General features: G+C 35.7%; 1 protein-coding gene across 1 annotated transcript in view; it reads right to left on the reverse strand.

Annotated features, from left to right (window-relative positions):
• LOC101279843 (catenin alpha-3) overlaps positions 1-21997 on the reverse strand; it is a 758807-nt gene that overhangs the window by 50751 nt on the left and 686059 nt on the right. The window contains exons 10-11 of the mRNA XM_033407650.2: positions 21140-21245; positions 9373-9507 (exon numbers count right to left, since the gene is read on the reverse strand). Of these exons, the coding sequence (XP_033263541.2) occupies positions 9373-9507; positions 21140-21245 (241 nt within the window). The remainder of the gene's footprint in view (positions 1-9372; positions 9508-21139; positions 21246-21997) is intronic.

Consider the following 21997-nt stretch of genomic DNA (forward strand, 5'->3'; position numbering starts at 1 on the left):
TATACACACACTAATATGTGTAAAATAGATAACTAATAAGAACCTGCTGTATAGCACAGGGAACTCCACTTTGCTGTACATTAGAAACTAACACAACATTGTAAAATGACTATACCCCAATTAAAAAATAATTCCTTATCTCTTGATGTCCACAGCAACTATCCCAGCTGAGTATACCAAGACCACCTCCTGCCATTTTGCCGCTAACCCCACTCGGAGGCTACAGAGCTTACTTTCAGTAGTGATGGAGTAAAGAACTTGAGAATTAGATTCTAGCCCTGACTCTGCTTTTAGATACTGTCATGCACTAAGGCAAGTCATTGAAAGTCCTTGACCTATTTCATTGTAGAGCTAATTTGAGTTAGTTATAACATGAAGAGATTATAAGATTCCTTCAAGTGTTATTACAACCAGATGCATAGCACAGTCAAGAAAATCTAATCCACTGTGATATCAGCTTACCTAAATACTAAGAGAATTTCATAGACTACTTTACTACATTGCAACGAAAAAAAAAAAAAGAAAAGAAAAAAAAAGACAATACCCCCACACCCTTTCTTGTTTTTAAAATATATTCTGGGCTTCCCTGGTGGCGCAAGTGGTTGAGAGTCCGCCTGCTGATGCAGGGGACACAGGTTCGTGCCCCAGTCCGGGAGGATCCCACATGCCGCGGAGCGGCTGGGCCCGTGAGCCATGGCCGCTGAGCCTGCGCGTCCAGAGTCTGCGCTCCGCAACGGGAGAGGCCACAACAGTGAGAGGCCCACATACCGCAAAAAACAAAACAAAACAAACAAACAAACAAAAAAATAAAATATATTCTTTGAATTACTAAGGTCTATTACTTCCATTTCCCTCCTATTCAGCATTAAAAACAAACTGAAAACTCCCAACATTCTTGAGAGTTAAATTTATTGGCCAGGTGTCTTCTTCCTTCTCTTTACTTTTTCTCCTCGCCCTTCTCCCCTTCGTCATTTCTTTCATCTCTCCCCATTCCATTTCATACATCTCCTAGTCCTTCTATAAATCTCTAAATACTTCAGGTGATTTTCCAAATCTTCTTTTAGTTTTCCCAGTGTTCTTGATGACTACCAATGACTGCAGCAGGTTCAGAAAGCTCATTAACTAATTCCCTTAATGTCTTAACATGGCAAGCACATTAACCTACTAAATCATTCTGTATGCAATCCATTGCCTGCGTTCTGCAGGCCCTAGTGGCTCTTTCAGTCAATAGCTGCATTGTTACTGTTCCCTATCATTCCTAGTTGAATGCGCACTGCCCCTTGATTTCAGCTAAAGCTGAAGTGCTGTTGTTTGGCAGATTTTCCATCGTGCTGATCTCTCCCCCCCTGACTGATTAGTTTTATTATTTATCCAATTTTTAAAATTGTGGCTTTGGCACACCTGCTCAGGGTAAGACAGCACAATTAAACACATTAAAGGAAATGCACAAAACATGGTGATTATGTAATTAATCAGCTTTAGGTAGTATAAAAAATTGCTAGCCTAGAAGCATAACACTTTGGGAAAGAGTAATTTTAAGAATTTAAAACAATTTTAATTATTTGATTTTTTTCTCTTAAACTTTATATATATATATATATATATATATATACACACACACACACACACACACACACACACATAGGCTAGAATATAAGAATATTTATTTCTTTATAGCAAGACTCCTTTCACAAGGTAAAATATCTTCCGCACTTGGCACCATGCTTAAGGACGCTAGAAGAACGATTGACAGATAATTTATTGGAATGCCCTTAGGTAACCCAGGTACATTTTAATCTTCTTAGAGTTATATTTGTAATGTATTCCTAATTAGTACATTAATAAGTCAAGAAGCCTATGGAAAATGATCTGCAACAGTAAGTTTAATTACATGGTTTCACTGTGTTTTGCTATCATTTTTTTCAGTTAAGCTTTTATATATTCCCCCTTTTTGTGAGAGAGGATAGCCATTGGAAGGCTTCCTTTTCATGTGACTGAAGGATAAAATGAAGCTGAGTCAGTTTGCATAATCCAGGCAATGTCCTGGAGCTCAGCACTGGTAGAATAATGTCTAGCATACACTATATCTGATTACTATCTCAAATCATTGGTATTAACTTAGATTATTTTCTCTTCTAAGCAATACTGGAAAGTCTTTGAATATATGGACATATTTACTTTGTTCTTTTGCCAAAATAAAACTGTGGATAGAGCACTCAAGTCTTAATCTTAATGGGAAATTACTGCTCCCATTTTACCAAAATGACTGTATCTAAATGTTTTTATATCCTCATTCATCTGTATCTAAATGTTTTTATATCCTCATTTCTCTTCATTTATCTGTATCTGTTGCTCAGGAGAAAAGTTCTTTTTTTCCAAATCTACACTTTCTACCTGTTATCTTAATTCTACTCCTTCTCCCTTGCTTAAGATTTTATTCTATCAGCTACAGTCTTAATCCTTACAGATTCATTCTTTTCTGGCTTTTTGCTCTTTACGTAAACATTTGCTCAATTACTACCATTTAAAAAGTACATAAGTAAAATGCTAACGAAAAAAAAGGGAAAAAAAGAGTAATAAGAAGAAGCTTCCAGCAATTCCATTTGCCCAAGTCTGTCTCAGTCTCTTCCCCAACCCCGACTTTCTCCTTCCTTTCAACTACAAACTGCTGGAAAATCTAGTGTAAGCTACTATCTTTTCTCTCTTACTGCATACTCATTATTCAGCCCACTATGGCCTAATTTTTGCTTTCACCATATTACTGATCCTGCTTCAGAAAAGATGTAAAGATACCTTATAAATGTAAAATCCAATATGTGCTTTAAGGCTCAGTTAACCTGAATTTTCTGTGTTTCTAGTTACTGGCTATTGTATCTTCAATCATTCAAAAATATTCATGGACTTTATAGTCTAAAGGAGAAAATGTATAAAAAAGCAGATAATTAGAATATATATGAGTACTGCTGTGACTTTTGTCATAATAGAGGGATATGGTATAATTGCTAGTTGTCACCCAATAACTATGCTCTCTTCATAGAAATAAAACTCTGATTTAGTTGGGGAAAGCAACATGCCTAGATTAAAACACACAGAAACAAACAAACAAATTTTACATTTTGTGGTGTCCTTTGCAGTTATACATAGCCATATAACTGAAGTCTTGGCAATAATATGTAAGAGAAAGCATTTGCAAGAGACTTATTTTGATACTAATAAAAATGGAAACCAGAAGCCAAGCATAATAAAGCAAAAGACATAAGAGCCTGATTCCCTGATGACTTTGTGAAGCTGACATTCAGAACTGCCCATTCTTGGATTTATTTATTTTTTTTTTATGGAGATAGTAAACTCCCAATTTCTTTAAACGACTACAACTAAGTCTCTGTGTCTGACACAGGCACATTAGAATAACATGTGTAGGAAAAACATTCTTTCTGGATCTCTGTCTCAGCTATTTTTGGTCTTATTCAGCATACTTTCACTGGATGATCCCATCTATTTCTCCTTCATACCTCTCTCCTCAGTTCCAAAACCATATACCCAACTTCTCCTAGACTTTTCTCCTTGGATACCTCTTAGTTGCTTATGACTAAGTCACTTATGACTAAAACCTGAATAAGCTGCCTTACCCTTCTGGATCTGCTCTTTCTTCTGTGTATAGCTTTTGGCTAATGATGCCACTTTTAACTATGAAAGCTAACAACTCTCAAAACATTGGGGGTAAGTCTTAATTATTCCTTCTTCTTCATCCTTAAAATTCAATAGATCATTGATTCTAATCATTTCTACCTCAGAATTTTTTCTTGCAAGGATACATACATCTCCATTCTTACCAAGACTGCCTTAACCTGGGTTCTCACTGTTAATGCTCTCGGACTTTAAAAAAAATCATTCCTAAAGAGTCTTCTATCTTCCAGTCCCTCATCTTTCCATCTATCACCACCCTGGTAAAATAAAGATGTAGCATGCAGATGCATACACACACACACAAACACAAACACACACATGGGAATATTATTCAGCAGTAAAAAGGAATGAAATTCTGCCATTTGCACAAAAAAACATGAATGGACCAAGAAAGTATTATGCTTAGTGAAATACGTGAGTTAGAGAAAGGCAAATACTGAATGCTATTACTTACATGTGGAATCTAAAAAATAAATGAATAAATATAGCAAAACAGAAACAGACTCATAAAGACCAAACCAGTGGTTACCATTGGAGAGAGTGAAGTGGGGAGGGGCAAGATATGGGTAGGGTGTTAAGAGGTACAAACTACTACGTATAAAATAAATAAGATACAAGGAGTCTCTCAAGGCAATAGAAATAAAACAGAAATAAACAAATCAGATCTAATCAAACTTACAAGCTTTTGCATAGCAAAGGAAACCATAAAAAAAAACAAAAAGACAACCTACAGAATGGGAGAAAATATTTGCAAATGATGTGACCTAAAGGGCTTAATTTCCAAAATATACAAGCAGCTCATACAACTCAACAACAAAAAAACAAACAACCCTTTCCAAAAAATGGGCAGAAGACCTAAATAGACATTTCTTCAAAGAAGACATAAAGATGACCAGTAGGCACATGAAAAGACGGTCAACATCACTAATTATTAGAGAAATATAAATCAAAACTACATATAAATATATACTAAATATAAAAAACTACATATAAAATATAAAAAAACTACATATAAATATAAATCAAAACTACTACTACTGGTCAAAATGACCATCATTAAAAAGTCTACAAATAACAAATGCTGGAGAGGGTGTGGAGAAAAGGGAACCTTCCTACACTGTTGGTGGGAATGTAAATTGGTACTGCCACTGTGGAGAATAGTATGGAGGTTTCTCAGAAAACTAAACATTGAATTACCATAAGATCCAGCAATCCCACTCCTGGCCATATACCCAGATAAAACTATAATTCAAAAAGATACATGCACTCCAATGTTCACTGCAGCACTATTCACAATAGCCAAGACATGGAAACAGCCTAAATGTCCATTGACAGATGAATGGATAAAGAAGTTGTGGTACATATATACAATGGAATACTATTCAGCCATTAAAAAGAACGAAATAATGCCATTTGCAGCAAGACAGATGCAACAAGAAATTATCTTACTAAGGGAAGTAAGTCAGAAAGAGAAAGACAAATACCATATGATATCACTTCTATGTGGAATCTAAAATATGACACAAATGAACCTATCTACGAAACAGAAACAGACTCACAGACATAGAGAACAGACTTGTGGCTGCCAAGGGGAAGGGAGAGAGGGAGAGGGATGGACTGGGAGTTTGGGGTTACTAGATGCAAACTATTACATTTAGTATGGATAGACAACAAGTTCCTTATGTATAGCACAGGGAACTATACACAATCTCCTGGGATAAACCATAATGGAAAAGAATATAAAAAAAAGAATGTATATATGTGTATAACTGAGTCACTTTGCTGTACAGTGGAAATTAGCACAACATTGTAAATCAACTGTACTTCAAGAAAACAAAAAAAGATGCAAGGATATATTGCACAGCACAGAGAAATATAACCATCATTTTATAATAACTATAAATAGCATATAATCTATAAGAACACTGAACCACTATGTTGTACACCTGAAACAAATACATTATTATAAATCAACTATACTTCAATAAAAATAAAAGGTTAGGTATGAACTCTTTAAAAAAATGTTAACTTCCGAATACATATATTGGTTTATACCTATTTCAAACTTCAACTTTTTCAATTACTCTCAATTGCCTACAGGATAAAGTTGAAATGTTGTTAGTGATCCTTTAGAAACACTCTCAGTTTCATTTAAAGCTTCTTTTCTATTTCCCACCCCCCTTAACACACATCAACAGACCAAGTACAGTTGTTTGCAATCACTTCAGACTGTTTGTTATTTCCATAAAAATCCTCATCTTTCCCTATTTCTATCTTTCTACTTCAGTTGTTCTATCTACCTCAAATCCATTTCCCCTCCTTCCCTCATAAATATACAGCTTTTTTGTTTTGTTTTCTTTTTTTACCTATTAATCAAGGACCAAATTAGAGTCAAACCACTTTCTGGAGCTTTCTCTTGTTCACTTGCCACATCAGTGGAATTAATTATTCCTTCACCTCTTACCATATGCTTTTGTTCATTCAACTATCATATGGCCTATTACATTATTTTGAAGTCATTTTTGAATATTTAGGTATATTTTATGTACATTAATTTTGCACATATTTGAGGATCTTAAAGGAGGCTTTGCATCTCCCAGATGTTCTCAGATGCCTGGTACTGAGAGGATGCTCAATTCACAGCTGGAGTTTTGGACTAACTACACTTTGGTTTCGTTATAAATAAAAGATGTAACTTCAGGCTAAATGCTTGCAGATAGACATAAGAATCATTGGAAAATTATTTTAATTAAATGGTCTATTATGAGAATGATTTCAAATTCCTTTATGTTATGAACTCATCTTCTTTATCCTAAACCCTGACACTCCAGACCCAGAATACATTCTGCCCATTCACTCCAGAAATGCATTCCATTCATACCTATTTCCTTCTAACCAAGTATATTTGTTAAAAGTAATGTTTCATGAACCTGATTTTGGAATGCAAGCTTTGAAAAGTGTAGTTTTGAATACCAAATTTCTGTAATTTTTAATGGGTTTCCCTGCTTTACAATCAGGTTTATTACTTTTCAGAAGACCTCATGGAAAAATGATGGTTTAGTTTAGAACTTCTTCTCAATTTAAAGAAGAAAGAAGACGAGAACTCAGGATCACAGAGAGAATAAAGCAATTGTGCTTTGGCACACACAAATTAAATGTATTTTATAAGCTTTCCAGGATCTACCTGCAAGCAGATGGCAGTAAGGCATGTAAAAGGGTGCATGACATGCTCCCTTTCTTCAGAGTTATTTTTTCTAATGGAAAATTGTGGGTGAAATGATGACAAAATAGCTTTGGATTTGCAATGCTATTCTTCATTTTATATAATGACAGCTTTTAAATTGTAAATAATGGATTCTAAATGGTTCATGCTTAATCTATCTAAAATACGTAAAGTTCATGAATTTGAATTGTCATATCAAACAGGAAGGGATAAAAATTCAATTTGTACATCTGGAGGAAATTATATTTGGAGGGACCATTAACAGTAATACATTTTAACACAATGTATAGGCCAAACTTCTATCAACATTTTTGAAAGCTTAGCTTCAGACAACATGAAGAGGTAAATATATAATTGGAAAAGAAAATTCATATGGATTTAGACCTTGTGAATGATGGTAAGTGTGAGAAACTGAGAAAAGTAAACAGATGACAGGCTTGGGTATACAAATAAATATATTTTTTACACATTTAAAGTACTATGATGGGAACTTCCCTGGTGGCGCAGTGGTTAAGAATCCACTTGCCAATGCAGGGGACACGGGTTCGAGCCCTGGTCCAGGAAGATCCCATATGCTGGAGCAACTAAGCCTGTGTGCCACAGCTACTGAGCCTATACTCTAGAGCCCAGAGCCACAACTACTGAGCCCGTGTGCCACAACTACTGAAGCCCACACGCCTAAAGCCCATGCTCTGCAACAAGAGAAGCCACTGCAATGAGAAGCCTGTGCACCGCAACAAAGAGTAGCCCCTGTTTGCCGCAACTAGAGAAAGTCCGCACACAGCAAAGGGGACCCAACACAGCCAAAAATAAATAAATAAAATAAATGAATTTTAAAAATATAAAAATAAAGTAGTATAATGTTAAGTGAGAAAATGAAGACTGAGTGTCTAATAATCCAAAATAAACATACAATATTTTTAAATGTTTATATACGTATATGCATTCTGTTTGTATATATGCATATATGTAGTCACACATGGAATCATATACCCACACACATGTCTGCGTGGATAGACAGTGACTACTTAAAATGCATTTTCCTTTGAAAAATGATAGGGAACCAATATAGCACAGGTTATGTTGGTTTGCATTACTGTTTTTGTACAATTTGAATATCAAGGAAACTAATTTTTTATCTCTAATAATTACTTAGACATAATTTCCAAATTATTCACTTTTAATTTTTGGTTTTCAGTTTCATCATAGATTCAAGCCTGTCCACCTGAACAGAGACGGCAAGACCTTTGAAGGTAAACCCCCAGGTCTGATTTACTAATAGGAATTTGGGGAAGCTATTTAACCTTTCTAAATTTCCTTTTTTTCAAGTTTTAAAGAACATAAAACAAACAACTAAACAATCTATCTGGTATGTTATTGTGAAGATTAAATGAGACAAAATATAGGCAAGAGATAGTCAGTAAGGATTAGTTCCCAGCCGTCTACCCTTGATGGTAATTCTTTGCTTTCTTTTTTTTTTTTAAGCCAACTGTGCAGATTGCCGGATTTTAGTTCCCTGACCAGGGATTGAACCCGGGCCCTTGGCAGTGCAAGTGCAGAGTCTTAACCACTGGACTGCCGAGGAATTCCCTTTGCTTTTGTTTTTGCAACTATGTTCTTTTGAAAAATGTTAGTTCATTGGGGGAAAGACCAAAGTCTGGCTAAAGAGCTCCCAGACTTACACATTTATATGTATGCTATCATTTTAAAAAATTTGTCCTCATGAATTTAAGTTCCTAGAATGTTCATGATGTTTCACTTTAACTTAAATTTATAATCTTGGTCAATGTCCTTCTCAAAGTCACTGATAACTGAATCCAATATAGACATCAAATATCATTTTATTACAGACCCACTCTAGAGAAATGATCTACTGTTGTTATTAAAAGATGAGTAGAATAGGTAGACATTATTTCTACGATGGTCATTTTATAGCAATTTGAAACTCAGGGTCACCAAAGAATTTATGAAGGTTCCTCTAAACCTATTTACATTCTATCATATTCTACTGCTACAATTACATCTGGAGATAACAGTTTTCAAGACCTGAACTTCTATGATATAAAAATGAATAATGAGAAAGTGAATATTAATTAATAGTAATAAAGCAATTATTTCATTGATTTGCAATTACATATGCCCTTATTTTTCTAAAAAACTAGAGGATTCAATTCAGAAAACCATGCTGTAAATTCACATCCATTTCTTATACAAGGGGCTTACCAAACCTGATTCACTGTAAAATCGCTGAAGTAAATAAAGACAAGCTATACTGACTTAACATTTCTTTAAGAAATCTGGCAAGCTTTCTTGCTCCTTTAGTTTCATGCAATTTTAGATACTCCAGCTGAGTTTTTTCTAACCTACGTGGTCCTAAACGATTTGGTGGGTAAGGTGGGGTGTAGCTTCTTTGTTTCAAGCCTCTTCCACATGTGGTGGGGTAAGGCTGGGGCAGTACTCACCGCTGACATGATGAGCTCTCCACCCAGGCTCTGGATCTCAGCTTTAACCTGACTGCAGATTTTCAGCTGGTGAGAGTAGAATTTAATCTGTTCCAGGTAGGCCAACAAGTCCTGTTTGCATGATGGATCTGGGCACTAAACATGCATGAGATAAAAATGGAAATAGCAAAACAAAGAGTAAGTAGATCAGAGCAATTCAATATTGAGATTGCAAGTATCTTATAAGGCACTGACTTTATTTGCATTGAGTCCCGTTTCTCCGACCAAGGCCATGTAGATTCTGATATGCTTCCACCATTAGAAGAGTTTCTCCATGTTCCAACCTTAACTACTTTAGCATAGACAGAAGAAGTAGTAAAGGAATTTCCAGACATGAAAAGGTACATGAAATAATTGCCTTTAATTTATGATAAGGTTAGAAGCCTTAGATTTCATTTTTAGGTAAATCTGAAGAAGTATTTAAAATGCAATTATTCCCTTCATCTAAAGTTGCTATTAGAATACTCCTCGGGACCCATAGTTCTGCATTGTCTGTCCTTCGTTATTTATATGGGCATTAAAAACATCTGCAACAAAACATATATTATGTTCTATTACTTCCAGCATTTAATGTTTTTAGCTATTACTGACAAAAGAAATCATTTCCACCTTAGCTAACAGCTGTGGATCTACCTGGAGCCAAGAAAGAGGCAGCAGCATACATGTTTTAGAGATGTATTATTATTATTATTATTTTTTTTTTTTTGCGGTACGTGGGCCTCTCACTGTTGTGGCCTCTCCTGTTGCAGAGCACAGGCTCTGGACACGCAGGCTCAGCGGCCATGGCTCACGGTCCCAGCCGCTCTGCGGCATGTGGGATCTTCCCGGACCTGGGCACGAACCCGCGTCCCCTGAATCGGCAGGCGGACTCTCAACCACTGTGCCACCAGGGAAGCCCTAGAGATGTATTAAATTTCTTTACGAAAAACAGTCTCCTACATTATGTTAGCTTCTGTGAGGAATTTCCTGGAGTAGAGCTTTGTGCTTAATCATAACATGATAAATATCTGTGGTGTTTAATGTTTGTGTTCTTTCTCCTATGCAATTAGAATAGATTTTTAAAAATCCCCGATAACTTAATTTCACTTTAAAAACATTCATAAGGATATGGAAATATGAACTGTAACTTATATGCAAAGATATTCACTGCAGCCTTACTTACAATAGCAAAATTTGGAAATAAATATTCTATAATAGTGAAAAGATTAAATAAGGATACATATCTATATAATATGATATTATACAGTCTCAAAAATTAGTATTTTCAAAGGAAAATGTTTTTGGAAGGAAAAAACACAGCATTTAAAATTTCACATACTGGGCTTCCCTGGTGGCGCAGTGGTTGAGAGTCCGCCTGCTGATGCAGGGCTCACGGGTTTGTGCCCCGGTCCGGGAAGATCCCACATGCCGCGGAGCGGCTGGGCCCGTGAGCCATGGCCGCTGAGCCTGCGCGTCCGGAGCCTGTTGCTCCACAATGGGAGAGGCCACAACAGTGAGAGGCCCGCGTACCGCAAAAAAAAAAAAAAAAAAAATTCACATACTATCTCAAAGTATGTAAAAAATATGTGTTTATGCTTGTGTTTAAAACATAGAGGGAAATAAATATGTGAAAATGGTAAATAAACACGATATAATCAATATTTTTCACTCTTCATATTTTACATATCTTAATATATATTACTTAAATTATATTATTTCTATAGTAATAAAAATGTTATTATTTAAAAAGCTTTAATTCTAATAGCCTAAAATGAAAACTGAAAAGCAGGACGAAAGACCTGAAAGTATTCCATGCATTTCTGCTTTTACGTAGTAGTTAATAAGCTGGAGTGTTGTTGAAAAAATCCTGAGAATCTTCTTCTCTTTTATATTTGCTAAATAGACTAATCTACATAGCTCCAGAATGTGTGGACAAGATGAGAACAGGTGACTTTTGAGTAAAATTTAGTCAACAAAGGTAGCAAAGCTATCAATTCTTCTGCAGAAATACTATCAACCTGCTAGATAGGCATGGACAGATGACATGACACATGATAACCAGACAGACAGACAATCAGATAAGATGATAGAGAGACCGTGATATTAAGGGCGTTTCTCAAATTTTTAACACAGAAGAAAGGATACTCCCACAAGTCTCATCAGGAGGATTAAACTGTAACTAAGTAAGAAGAAAGAGAAGGAGAGGAAGGAAAAGAAGAGGAGAGAGAGAGAGAGAAGGGAAGGGGGGAGGAGGAAGAAGAAGCAAAAAACAAGTAAAGGAAGGGATTTCTCCAATTTACACATGAGAAATGAGAAGTTTAGAAAGCATAATAATTTTCCCAGGATTGAAGAGCTTATGCTAGAGCCAGTATTTGAATCCATATCTACTTGCTTTTAAATCCATTTTATTTTCAATCGCTGAACTTAGGAGAATTTGGAGTGAATTTTTTTTTTAATCACAGATTACCATGGGTTGCATAATTTCAAGGAAAAAGAGAATTTATGGGAAAACTATGTCTATTTTGAAATAAAGATTGCTTAGATTTTTTTAAAGACAAAAATTAGCTATCTAGAATTACCTATAATGATGACAGGCAAGTCATCTCATTGTTTTACCACGACAGGAAGTTGATCTTTATTAGGTACTTCTTATGTGTCAGGCACTGTGCCATGTCCTTTACATGCATAATTCTAAGTCAGTATTCATAGGGTCATTTTACTGAGATCTAATTATTGTCATTTTGCATATTTGCAAGCTAGGTTTTGGATAGAATTTATGATTTGCGTAAAGATTTGAATTGAGTTTTCTCTGTTTCATTCACTACACAATGATCTCCTATGACATTCATTCAAAACGTTGCTTTGTCTATCCTGAGTAATGAATGGTCTTATCTATTGTTTGTTCTTATGGATGGACTCAATGATAATCTTTGCCACATACAGTGTTCTATCTGTCATATACTCTTCTAGGTGCTTTACCTATAATAACTCTTTTAATAATCACACAACTTCATGAGGCAAGTTCTATGCCTCCTTCTCTATGCCTCAGTTTCCTCCTTAACAAAGGAGGAAACTGAGGCATAGATAAGTTAATTGACTTGCCCAACTGAGAAATAGTAAAGCTGGTATTCAGACTCACATGATCTGGCTCCAATCCCTACCTCTAAGGTCTAGGAACAATATCAGTCTTCCTGCCAGTTTTGTCTTATATATAAACAGTAAATTGCCACTCTGATTTGTAAATTGGTTGCTTAAATTGACACTCTTATCTGTATACTGTAGGTAGGATTTGGGTGAATTTGTTCCTTAAAGACCAGCACCACTACATAACTTCCGATAAAATCAAACTTGCAAATTAATAATCAGATTGTTAACTGATAACCAATGTTGCAATCACCTAAGTTTAAGCAAAACATACAGTCTCTCTCAAGACACTTTCAAGGCCATGCTAGAAGAGTCTAGAATTGTGTTAAGCAAAGAATGAGTCAAATGAGTAGAAAGTTTGAAGTTGAACTTTGGAAATTAAAAGTTACTTGACCCAGGGCTTCCCTGGTGGCGCAGTGGTTGAGTCCACCTGCCGATGCAGGGGTCATGGGTTCGTGCCCCGGTCCGGGAAGATCCCACATGCCGCGGAGCGGCTGGGCCCGTGAGCCATGGCCGCTGAGCCTGCGCGTCCGGAGCCTGTGCTCCGCAACGGGAGAGGCCTCAACAGTGAGAGGCCCACGCACCGCAAAACAAAAACAAACAAACAAACAAACAAACAAAGTTACTTGATCCAGATTTATCCTTCATTCCCAGAATTGATGAAAATGTTGGTTACACCTAAAGACAGTAGTTTTATAAGTGAAGTATGAAAAACATAGTGATTGGTAAATTCCATACTGTAAGACTTGTTAAAGCCTTCTTTTCTATTGACATTTGGAAAGTCTTTCTGAGTCACTTTTAGCTGCCCAGAAGCAGAACCAGGAGAATGAATCATTCCCACTTTAAGAATGCTCTTCTACTATTTGCCAAATCTCCGTTATTAAAATCAAATTATGTTTTCCTCACCTTTTATATTTTTACATAAAGCTAATTGAAAAAGTTTGGGACCTAGATTGGTACTGGGTGGGCCAAAAAAGTGCCTGACACATTTTTCATTTTCACCAAGAACTTTATTGAACAACGTATTCACCCATTTGTTCCACTACCTTCTGCCATTTTTCAGGCAACTTCATAATTCCGTCTTCCAAAAACTTTTTATCTTTTTAAGCAAAGAACCGTTCCAGGTACCTTTTACAGTCTTCCAGGGAATTGAAAATTTTTCCATTAAGAGAATTTTGTAAAGACCAAAATAAATGGAAATCCGAAGGTGCAATGTCTGGTGAATACGGCGGATGAATCAGAACGTCCCAGCCAAGCTGTAACAGTTTTTGCCTGGTCATCAAAGAAACATGTGGTCTTGCATTATCTTGATGGAAGATTATGCATTTTCTGTTGACGAACTCTGAACGCTTTTTGTCTAGTGCCACTTTCAGTTGGTCTAATTGGAAGCAGTACTTGTTGGAATTAATCATTGGGTTTCCTGGAAGGAGCTCATAATAGAGCAGCGGTCCCCAACCTTTTTGGCACCAGGGACCAGTTTCATGGAAGACAATTTTTCCACCGATGGTGGCTGGGGGCGGGGGGGATGGCTCAGGTGGTAATGCGAGCGACAGGGAGCGATGGGGGGCGGCAGATGAAGCTTCACTTGCTTGCCTGCCGCTCACCTCCTGCTGTGCGGCCCGGTTCCTAACAGGCCGCAGACCGGTACCGGTCTGCAGCCTGGGGGTTGGGGACCCCTGTAATAGAGGACTCCCTTCCAATCCCACCATATATACAACATCACCTTCTTTGGATGAAGATTGGCCTTTGGTGTGGTTGGTGGTGGTTCATTTTGCTTGTCCCACGATCTCTTCTGTTCCACATTATTGTACAGTATCCACTTTTCATCACCTGTCACAATTTGTTTTAAAAATGGAATGTTTTCATTACATTTCAGTAGAGAATTGCATGCAGAAATATGGTCAAGAAGGCTTTTTTCTCTTAACTTATGTGGAACCCAAACATCAAAGCGATTCACATAACCAAACTGGTGCAAATTATTGTCAACACTTGATTTGAATATTTTGAGGATGTTGGCTATCTCCCAAGTGGTATAACGTTGATTGTTCTCAGTTACTGTTTTGATTTAACTTCAACTCTACCCGACCATGGAGCATTGTCCAGAGAGAAATCTCCAGCACAAAACTTCACAAACCACTTTTGACGCATTCAATCAGTCACAGCACCTTCCCCATACACTGCACAAATCTTTTTGTGCGTTTCAGTTGGCTTTTCCCTTTCTTGAAATAGTAAAGCATAATATGCTGAACATGTTGCTTTTTTTCTTCCATATTCAATATTAAAATGGCTACACAAAAATTCACTTTTGATAAGTCTTTTTTATAAATGCACACTGATATGACAGCTGCCACCCATGATCTAACAAAATTGTTTCAAATGAAATTAAAGACTACTAAGTGCTACTAGAGCCATCTTAAGGAAGAAACCTTTCAGCCCACCCAATAGAACATTCATGTCCTTTACTTTTCAAAAAAATAAAATTTGTACAAAAACACTTTTAAAGGAATACTGCTAGGGACTTTTAGTCAAATCAAGTGGTAGAATATCATAACACATTTTGGTTATTATGTCCCAGTTTATTAAGATAGGAGATGTTAACCAGGACACCTGGTTAGCTTTTTAATTCATGGATTTTCTTTTTTTTAATTTAAATTTTATAACCACCAGGACACTCACTACAGACAAGCAGATGGCATGTCAGCCTAAGTGGTTTTGGCACATTAAACCGGCTTTCACTCTTCTAGTAAGATGCTTCATACCAATACAGAATACATCATTTAGTAATGAGAGGAAAAGTGAAGAACATTTATTACCTTTCAGTTTGAATTTTAAGGGTATTAGCAAAGTGAATACTTTTAAAGACCTTTATTCCATTAGTTTAGCTATTTTTTTTTTGCTCATAATGGAGTTTAAACTTTATTTAAGACACAATTAAAATGACTTTCGCAATTACAGACAACAAATTCTGCTAAGCTGGCAAAGTTTGTTAAGGGAAAGTTATTAGGTGTCATTGTGAATTTCTAGAGTAGAAATTTCAAGCAACCAGTGAGAGCAGAAGCATTCTGTGTCCATGACCTTTCCCTTCCCACAGGGCTCATTTCTTCACCTATACTCCAGCCCAGAGGCTGTCTCATTTCACCTTCCTCAGGGTCACAGATCACCCACGATCCCATCTTTTTCTGTACTTTTAATGTCTTTTTCTATCCTTGAATTTATCAACATAAAGTCCCTCAAACCAAAATCCCTCCCTCAACCCTGTAATCCCATCTTTCTCTCCTCTTGTTCACGAACATGCTTTCTAAAAAATTTCAATGCCACCCTTATTGGTGTTCTGAGTTTTCATTCTTGGGTATCTTTTCACTCTTACCCTCTTCTTGGATAATACTATCAATATATGCTGCTCTGGCTTCATTGATCACTTACAAAATAAACATGACTAAATCTCTATCATCCAGCCCTGTCTTCAGAAAATCCATATACATATTGTATTGCCCCAGCTCATCTCACTGTCTTACCAAGATTTCACACTCAACACATATAACCCCCCACTGTCTCATACTCCATCTTGCCTATTATAAAACCATTTTTCCGGTTCTATTAACTATCTCAATAAAGAGTGCTTCCTTCCTCTCTCCCATCTATTAAATTTGGTCAGTCATTTATTTGGGTTGATTCTACATCCAGAAATCTCAGCACACTTTGAACGTTTTTCTTCTTTGTTATGCCTATCATTGCTGCTCTTTAGCAAACTACGGTTTCTAAGACACAAAAGAGAAGGGTATCTCTGGAAGTATGGTAAAAATACAGTGGGACTCTTTTATGATGTCATGATGGAGGACGACATTGATTCATATGGTCTACAGTGGACCTGCTGACTTGTGAGAGTTATATTTGGGAAATTATACTTTGGCATTTTTCAATGCATAAATGTTGTTTTACCAGAAATTGTATATGTTGTTCAAATTTTGTCACATCTCCTTATTTAGACTAAAATGGTCTTTTAAAAACAAATTATTTATTTTTGGCTGCGCAGGGTCTTCATTGCTGTGTGCAGGCTTTCTCTAGTTGTGGCAAGTGGGGGCTACTCTTTGTTGCGGTGCGCGGGCTTCTCATTGCGGTGGCTTCTCTTGTGGCAGAGCACAGGCTCTAGGCACGCGGGCTTCAGTAGTTGTGGCATGCAGGCTCAATAGTTGTGGCACTCGCGCCCTAGAGCACAGGCTCAGTAGTTGTGGTGAACGGGCTTAGTTGCTCCGTGGCATGTGGGATCTTCCTGGACGAGGGCTCGAACCCGTGTCCCCTGCATTGGCAGGCGGATTCTTAACCACTGTGCCACCAGGGATGTCCCTAAAATGGTCTTTTTTAAAAAAAATATTTATTTATTTTGGTTGTGCCGGGTCTTAGTTGCAGCGTGAGGTCTCTTAGTTGTGCATGCAGACTCTTAGTTGCAGCATGCATGCGGGATCTAGTTCCCCGACCAGTGATCGAAGCTGGGCCCCCTGCATTGGGAGCATGGAGTCTTACCCACTGGACCACGAGGGAAGTCCCTAAAATAGTTCTGAGTTTAAGAACTGCTTCAAATTCATTTTTAGTTTCAACTTGGTTTGGACATACAATCATTGAGAGACTGCTATCAGTGACATATCCTTTGAACACTAATACAAATTAAAGACAAAGATATTTTCCATCTTCATCAAAGCTTCATCCTTTAGTAGGTATAAAGTTCTGGCCCAACCTACTTTTCTGCTTTATGCTGACTTCCATGAGAAATTCTCAGAAAGACTGGTTTCCCTATGTATTAGATTAAAACTCAAAACACATCATCTCCCTCCCTGAAACCTGTCAACTGAAGAGTTACGGGATTGAAATAAACTTATACAAATGTTTTACCCTGTATAAAGAATATGGATATGGTAAGGATGGTGGAAAGGTAATTCAGACAAATTTTGATTCTTTGGAATTTTTGGTTAAAGTCAGCCAGCCACCTGTAAGGAGAAACTTTCCTCATCTTTCGTCTTCCCCTCTTACACCAAATAGCCCCTTCTTCCTAGACCCTAAAACACCTTATTCTGGGTACCCAAGGCTATAGTTTTGCATACATGAAATAATACTGAATATATAATCACCCTCAAATCATTTAAGGTATTGTTTCAATGGGAAAATGACAAAGACCCAATAAAAAAGAAAAATAGTAAAGCAGCATGCCTTTTAACAGGAAACTCTTACTTCAAGGATGCAAACAGATAAAATATTTTCAGTATTTTATCTATTCCTATTTAATTTCTGAGAACCTGCTATGCATTCATTTTTATAAAGTAGGGGTTCATTAATCTGGAGAACAAATCTAAGTATCAAATTCTCTGTTCAAGATAAATTCCAGACAAATAATTGTGTCAAAATACAAATATTGTCACAAGATGCATCTAGAAGTTATATTCTTAAGAGACATGTTAGAATGATGTAATTAATGCTTCATAAGTTTCTTTTTAGTGTAGTTTTATTACTTTTTTTACTCATAACATCAGCAGGAAACAATACAAATAGGCTAGCCACCAACAGTATTTTGTCAAAATATCAATATAAATTACCCTTGGAGATTGTTTTGTTCATAGTTGAGTGCACTGTGTATGATTTGCCTTGTAATTCTTTATCTTGTTTTTTAAATGTCATCTTTCTTAAATTAGTTTTGGCTTTCAATATATTTAACACTGAAAATTCATTTTAATTGTGTCCTGTTATGGTTAGGTGGGAGTACCCAGTCAACAATCTGGATATCTTTGCTTTGGAAAATTTACAGTGAAGGAGTATTAGGATTCAGACACAACACTCAGGGATTAGAAAGTCCAATTTTGTCCTCTTCTTGCACAAAACACTTTAGCAGATGTTAATTTTATTTTGTTTCCTATTCACCTCTTTTCTATTTGAGGTAGGTTGCTTCTGTGACTAATTGAGATCTTTCAGTGTATTATTCCTACCTTGTGAGGTATTTTCCAGTTCATCTAATTTAGAATACCTGCTAACATGATGATTTATCATGAAGAGTCAAAGAATAGAAAGAGATGTGTACCAAGAGTCCAAAATACTAAATTTGTAAGAAGCATACTTCTCCAACTTGTCATTCTCTTTATTCATGGGGAAAATGTTTAAGAATTGTGATAACTAACAACATCCTGACCCTCAGGAATATACTGGCTAATGGAGACAGGATTTGTACCAGAGTTCTACAGGACTTAAACGACATGGTCTTGGATGGCATATGAAATCTACCTCACCATCTCAAGATAATTCTAAATCCAAGAGATGTTGAGTGATTGGGACAAGTAAGCTTACATTATGCTTCTGTATGTTACAACAGAAGATTTTCAATCATCTCTTCCTAGCTACCTAATGGTAATGCCAGAGTAGTAAATTGTATGTAGTTATATACAATAAACATATGTTCAAGGAAGCAAGACAGGGAAGAAGGGTTAAAAAAAAAATCCAGGAAGGCAGAACTAGAAGTCTCAATTTGATTTCATTTCATTCTCTCTGCATATGAACTTTGACTATGAAACTTTATAGAATGAAACTAAATTGGCCCAACTATATATATATTTCACAAATCCATGTTGGATAGAATTGAAAATTGATTGATGTTTGACCTTCTGACACTCTAGCCAAAAGCAGACTGGAAAGCATCATAAAAATTATTAAAAGGTTTTTGGGCTATTAGTTTGTTCAAAATTAAAAGCAAGCGATGTTCTGGCAGAGTTTTTTCATAATATACATTGACACTGTAAAAACTGCCTTACTTATTTACATTATTCAATTGTATTCCACAACCAATTTCAGTAATTATTTTTGTCTAAATTTTTTATGTTGACCTATCAAAAAATATCCGAAGCACAATCATAGAGAATCTTCCCAGATAGTCACTATAATAAGTGATTCAATTCTGATTCTTCAGAGCCGTATTTCTTCAGATGAAAATTAAATATATCATTTGAAACTACTTTACTATATGAAATGGAAAAGGCCAAAGAGAGTCATCCATAATTCTTCATTAGTCAGTGACTGTTTCTTTAAGCTTCTTTTAAAATGTCAAAGGTATATGGAAGTGAGACAATACTTTTGCTTTCTTCCATGCAATGTGAATAATGTTAAAAACAATAGCGTGATTTAATACAGCTATGTTATAGAAGCACCTACTGCAAGGTGACCTAATCCAATTAAAGAAGTATATCAGTTAAGAAGAAAAGGACAACTTCAAAGTGACACGATTATTTGGACTTTGAAAATTGTGCATTCTAAAACAAACAGAAGTACACTGCTAGGAATCATTAGTATTTTAAAAGTTATTAGAACACATGAATCTGTTTAATGTATTATGGTTTCATTTGTCTTACTACTGTTTTGTCTCATAAAAGTGAATGCAATAAAATTCTAGAACACAGAAAACCATGGGCAGATTTGGGCTTCACTCATTTATTCATAACAGATTTTGAATTATATTAGAATAGAGTTTGTTTTTAACTGTAAATGCTGAATACTAAAAAGATTAATAAAATGTTTATAGAGTAGTAGCAAGAACTTGAAAAAATATATATGACCATATATGTGAATATATATATTCAAGTATGTTTTAAAATATTTGTCTCTGTTATTATTTTTCCTTGTTTATTTCTCTTCCCTTATATCCAAAAATATAATATCTAATAAGAGAAAGTTCCTCAGGTTCCAAGAAAAAGAGGATAAAAAAAATAATAATAATAAGTAGCCTAATAAAGTTTCTCTTAAAGTATATGCACAAAAAAGATATGAAGTCATTTCAGACTCAAAAAGACAAGTGTTTTTTTTTTTCCTCAAAGATAGATAAATATGTATTATGGAGTTGAATAATGTAAAACCTGCAAAGGAATACTATATCTCAGTTTGAAACAGTAATTGAATATCTCAGTACATTAACTAAAGAAACTGACAGATTTCTCAATTAAAGTTAAGCAAAAGGTAACTCTAATAATGTAGCTGCTGCTTAGAAAACTGGAATAGAGACATCAGAAATCTAAAGAAAGGAAACCAAGTATTCAGAGCATCTATAAGGATTAAATGCTTCCTACATTTTATATCTTCACTTCAGTATTCTACTAATTACTATTTGTCTCACAGTTTTACACAGAATGCCAGAACATATTGTTTACACAGAAAACCTAACATACGTCTGAAAAGCACTAATTTTGAAGAGCAAAAATAAATCTGAGATATTAAGAAAAAGAATACTAACATTGGGTATGACAGCCAATTAAAATAATTTGAGTACATCTGAAACTCATAAAGCTGATATTTAGGATAATTTGAATGTATTTGAAGCTCAAAAATCTTAAAAATAATCCAACCCTAAATAATAATAATGATAATAGTAGTAATAATAAAGCACCAAGAAATAAACTTCCTCAGAATAAATTTTCCACTACTTGTGTGTTAATTATGCAAAAAAAATTAAAAATAATTCAATAATAATTTAGGAAAAAACAATCCAACAGAGTAAAAATTCAACTTTGTTTTAAACAATGTCAAATGACAGAGAGCAATTACCATGAACTTTCATCACATCCATTTGTAAAGAACTCACCTGGTTGGCAATCTGCCGAGCAAGGACGTCCATCCTTGATCCTGATTCTGATATCATTTTAGCTGCATAGATCACATCAGTTGTATGCTTCAGTGGTCCTTTTCCCCTTAAAATAAAAGAATACATGTTTGTTGCAGTGGTTCATGCTAAGATACAAACACACACACATAAGATTTGTACCCCAAAGTATAAGCCATTGGTTTTACAAACTTAGTTTTAAACAGGCCATGATTAGATTCCAGTATTAAATGAAAAATTTTAAAAAAAAGAAGGCCTATTTTGTTAAGGTTCAGGATACTTTGCCAAGAAGATGGACTCCATTTGATCTTCATTCCCATGTATTTTGTACAATAAACCTTAGCCCAGAGATACTTTTGGTGGATGTAGACCCCTGAAGGCAAAGGTATTTTCTTCATTCTGGGTGGAAACATGAGATTTTGGACATCTTATATGTTCAACAGTGTACTTTGATTAGCAGGGATGCTGTTAATCCTCCTATTTTTAATCTTTTTTTTTTTTTTTTACAGTCTTTTGGTTAACTGTACTTTGTTTTTATCACATTACCTCTCCTCCACAATTATTTCCTAGTAATATCAGAGTAGTTGAGTATGAATCTGGAGTCACACTATCGTGGACTGTTTCCCCACACAGACTGCTTCTTACCATTTGTGTAAGTCGAACAAGATAAATACCCACTTTATGCCCCAGTTTCCCAGTGAGAGGAAACAGGAGCACCCACCACATGAAGTCATTCTAGGGACTTCATGATTTAATTTCCACAAAGTGCTCAGAACATTGTTTTAAACAAACTAAGCATTCAATAAGTTGTTATTTTTGTGCTTGTTATTTTAAGATAAT

The sequence above is a fragment of the Orcinus orca genome, chromosome 14, assembly GCF_937001465.1.
Source record: "Orcinus orca chromosome 14, mOrcOrc1.1, whole genome shotgun sequence".
Classification (NCBI taxonomy): Eukaryota; Metazoa; Chordata; class Mammalia; order Artiodactyla; family Delphinidae; genus Orcinus; species Orcinus orca.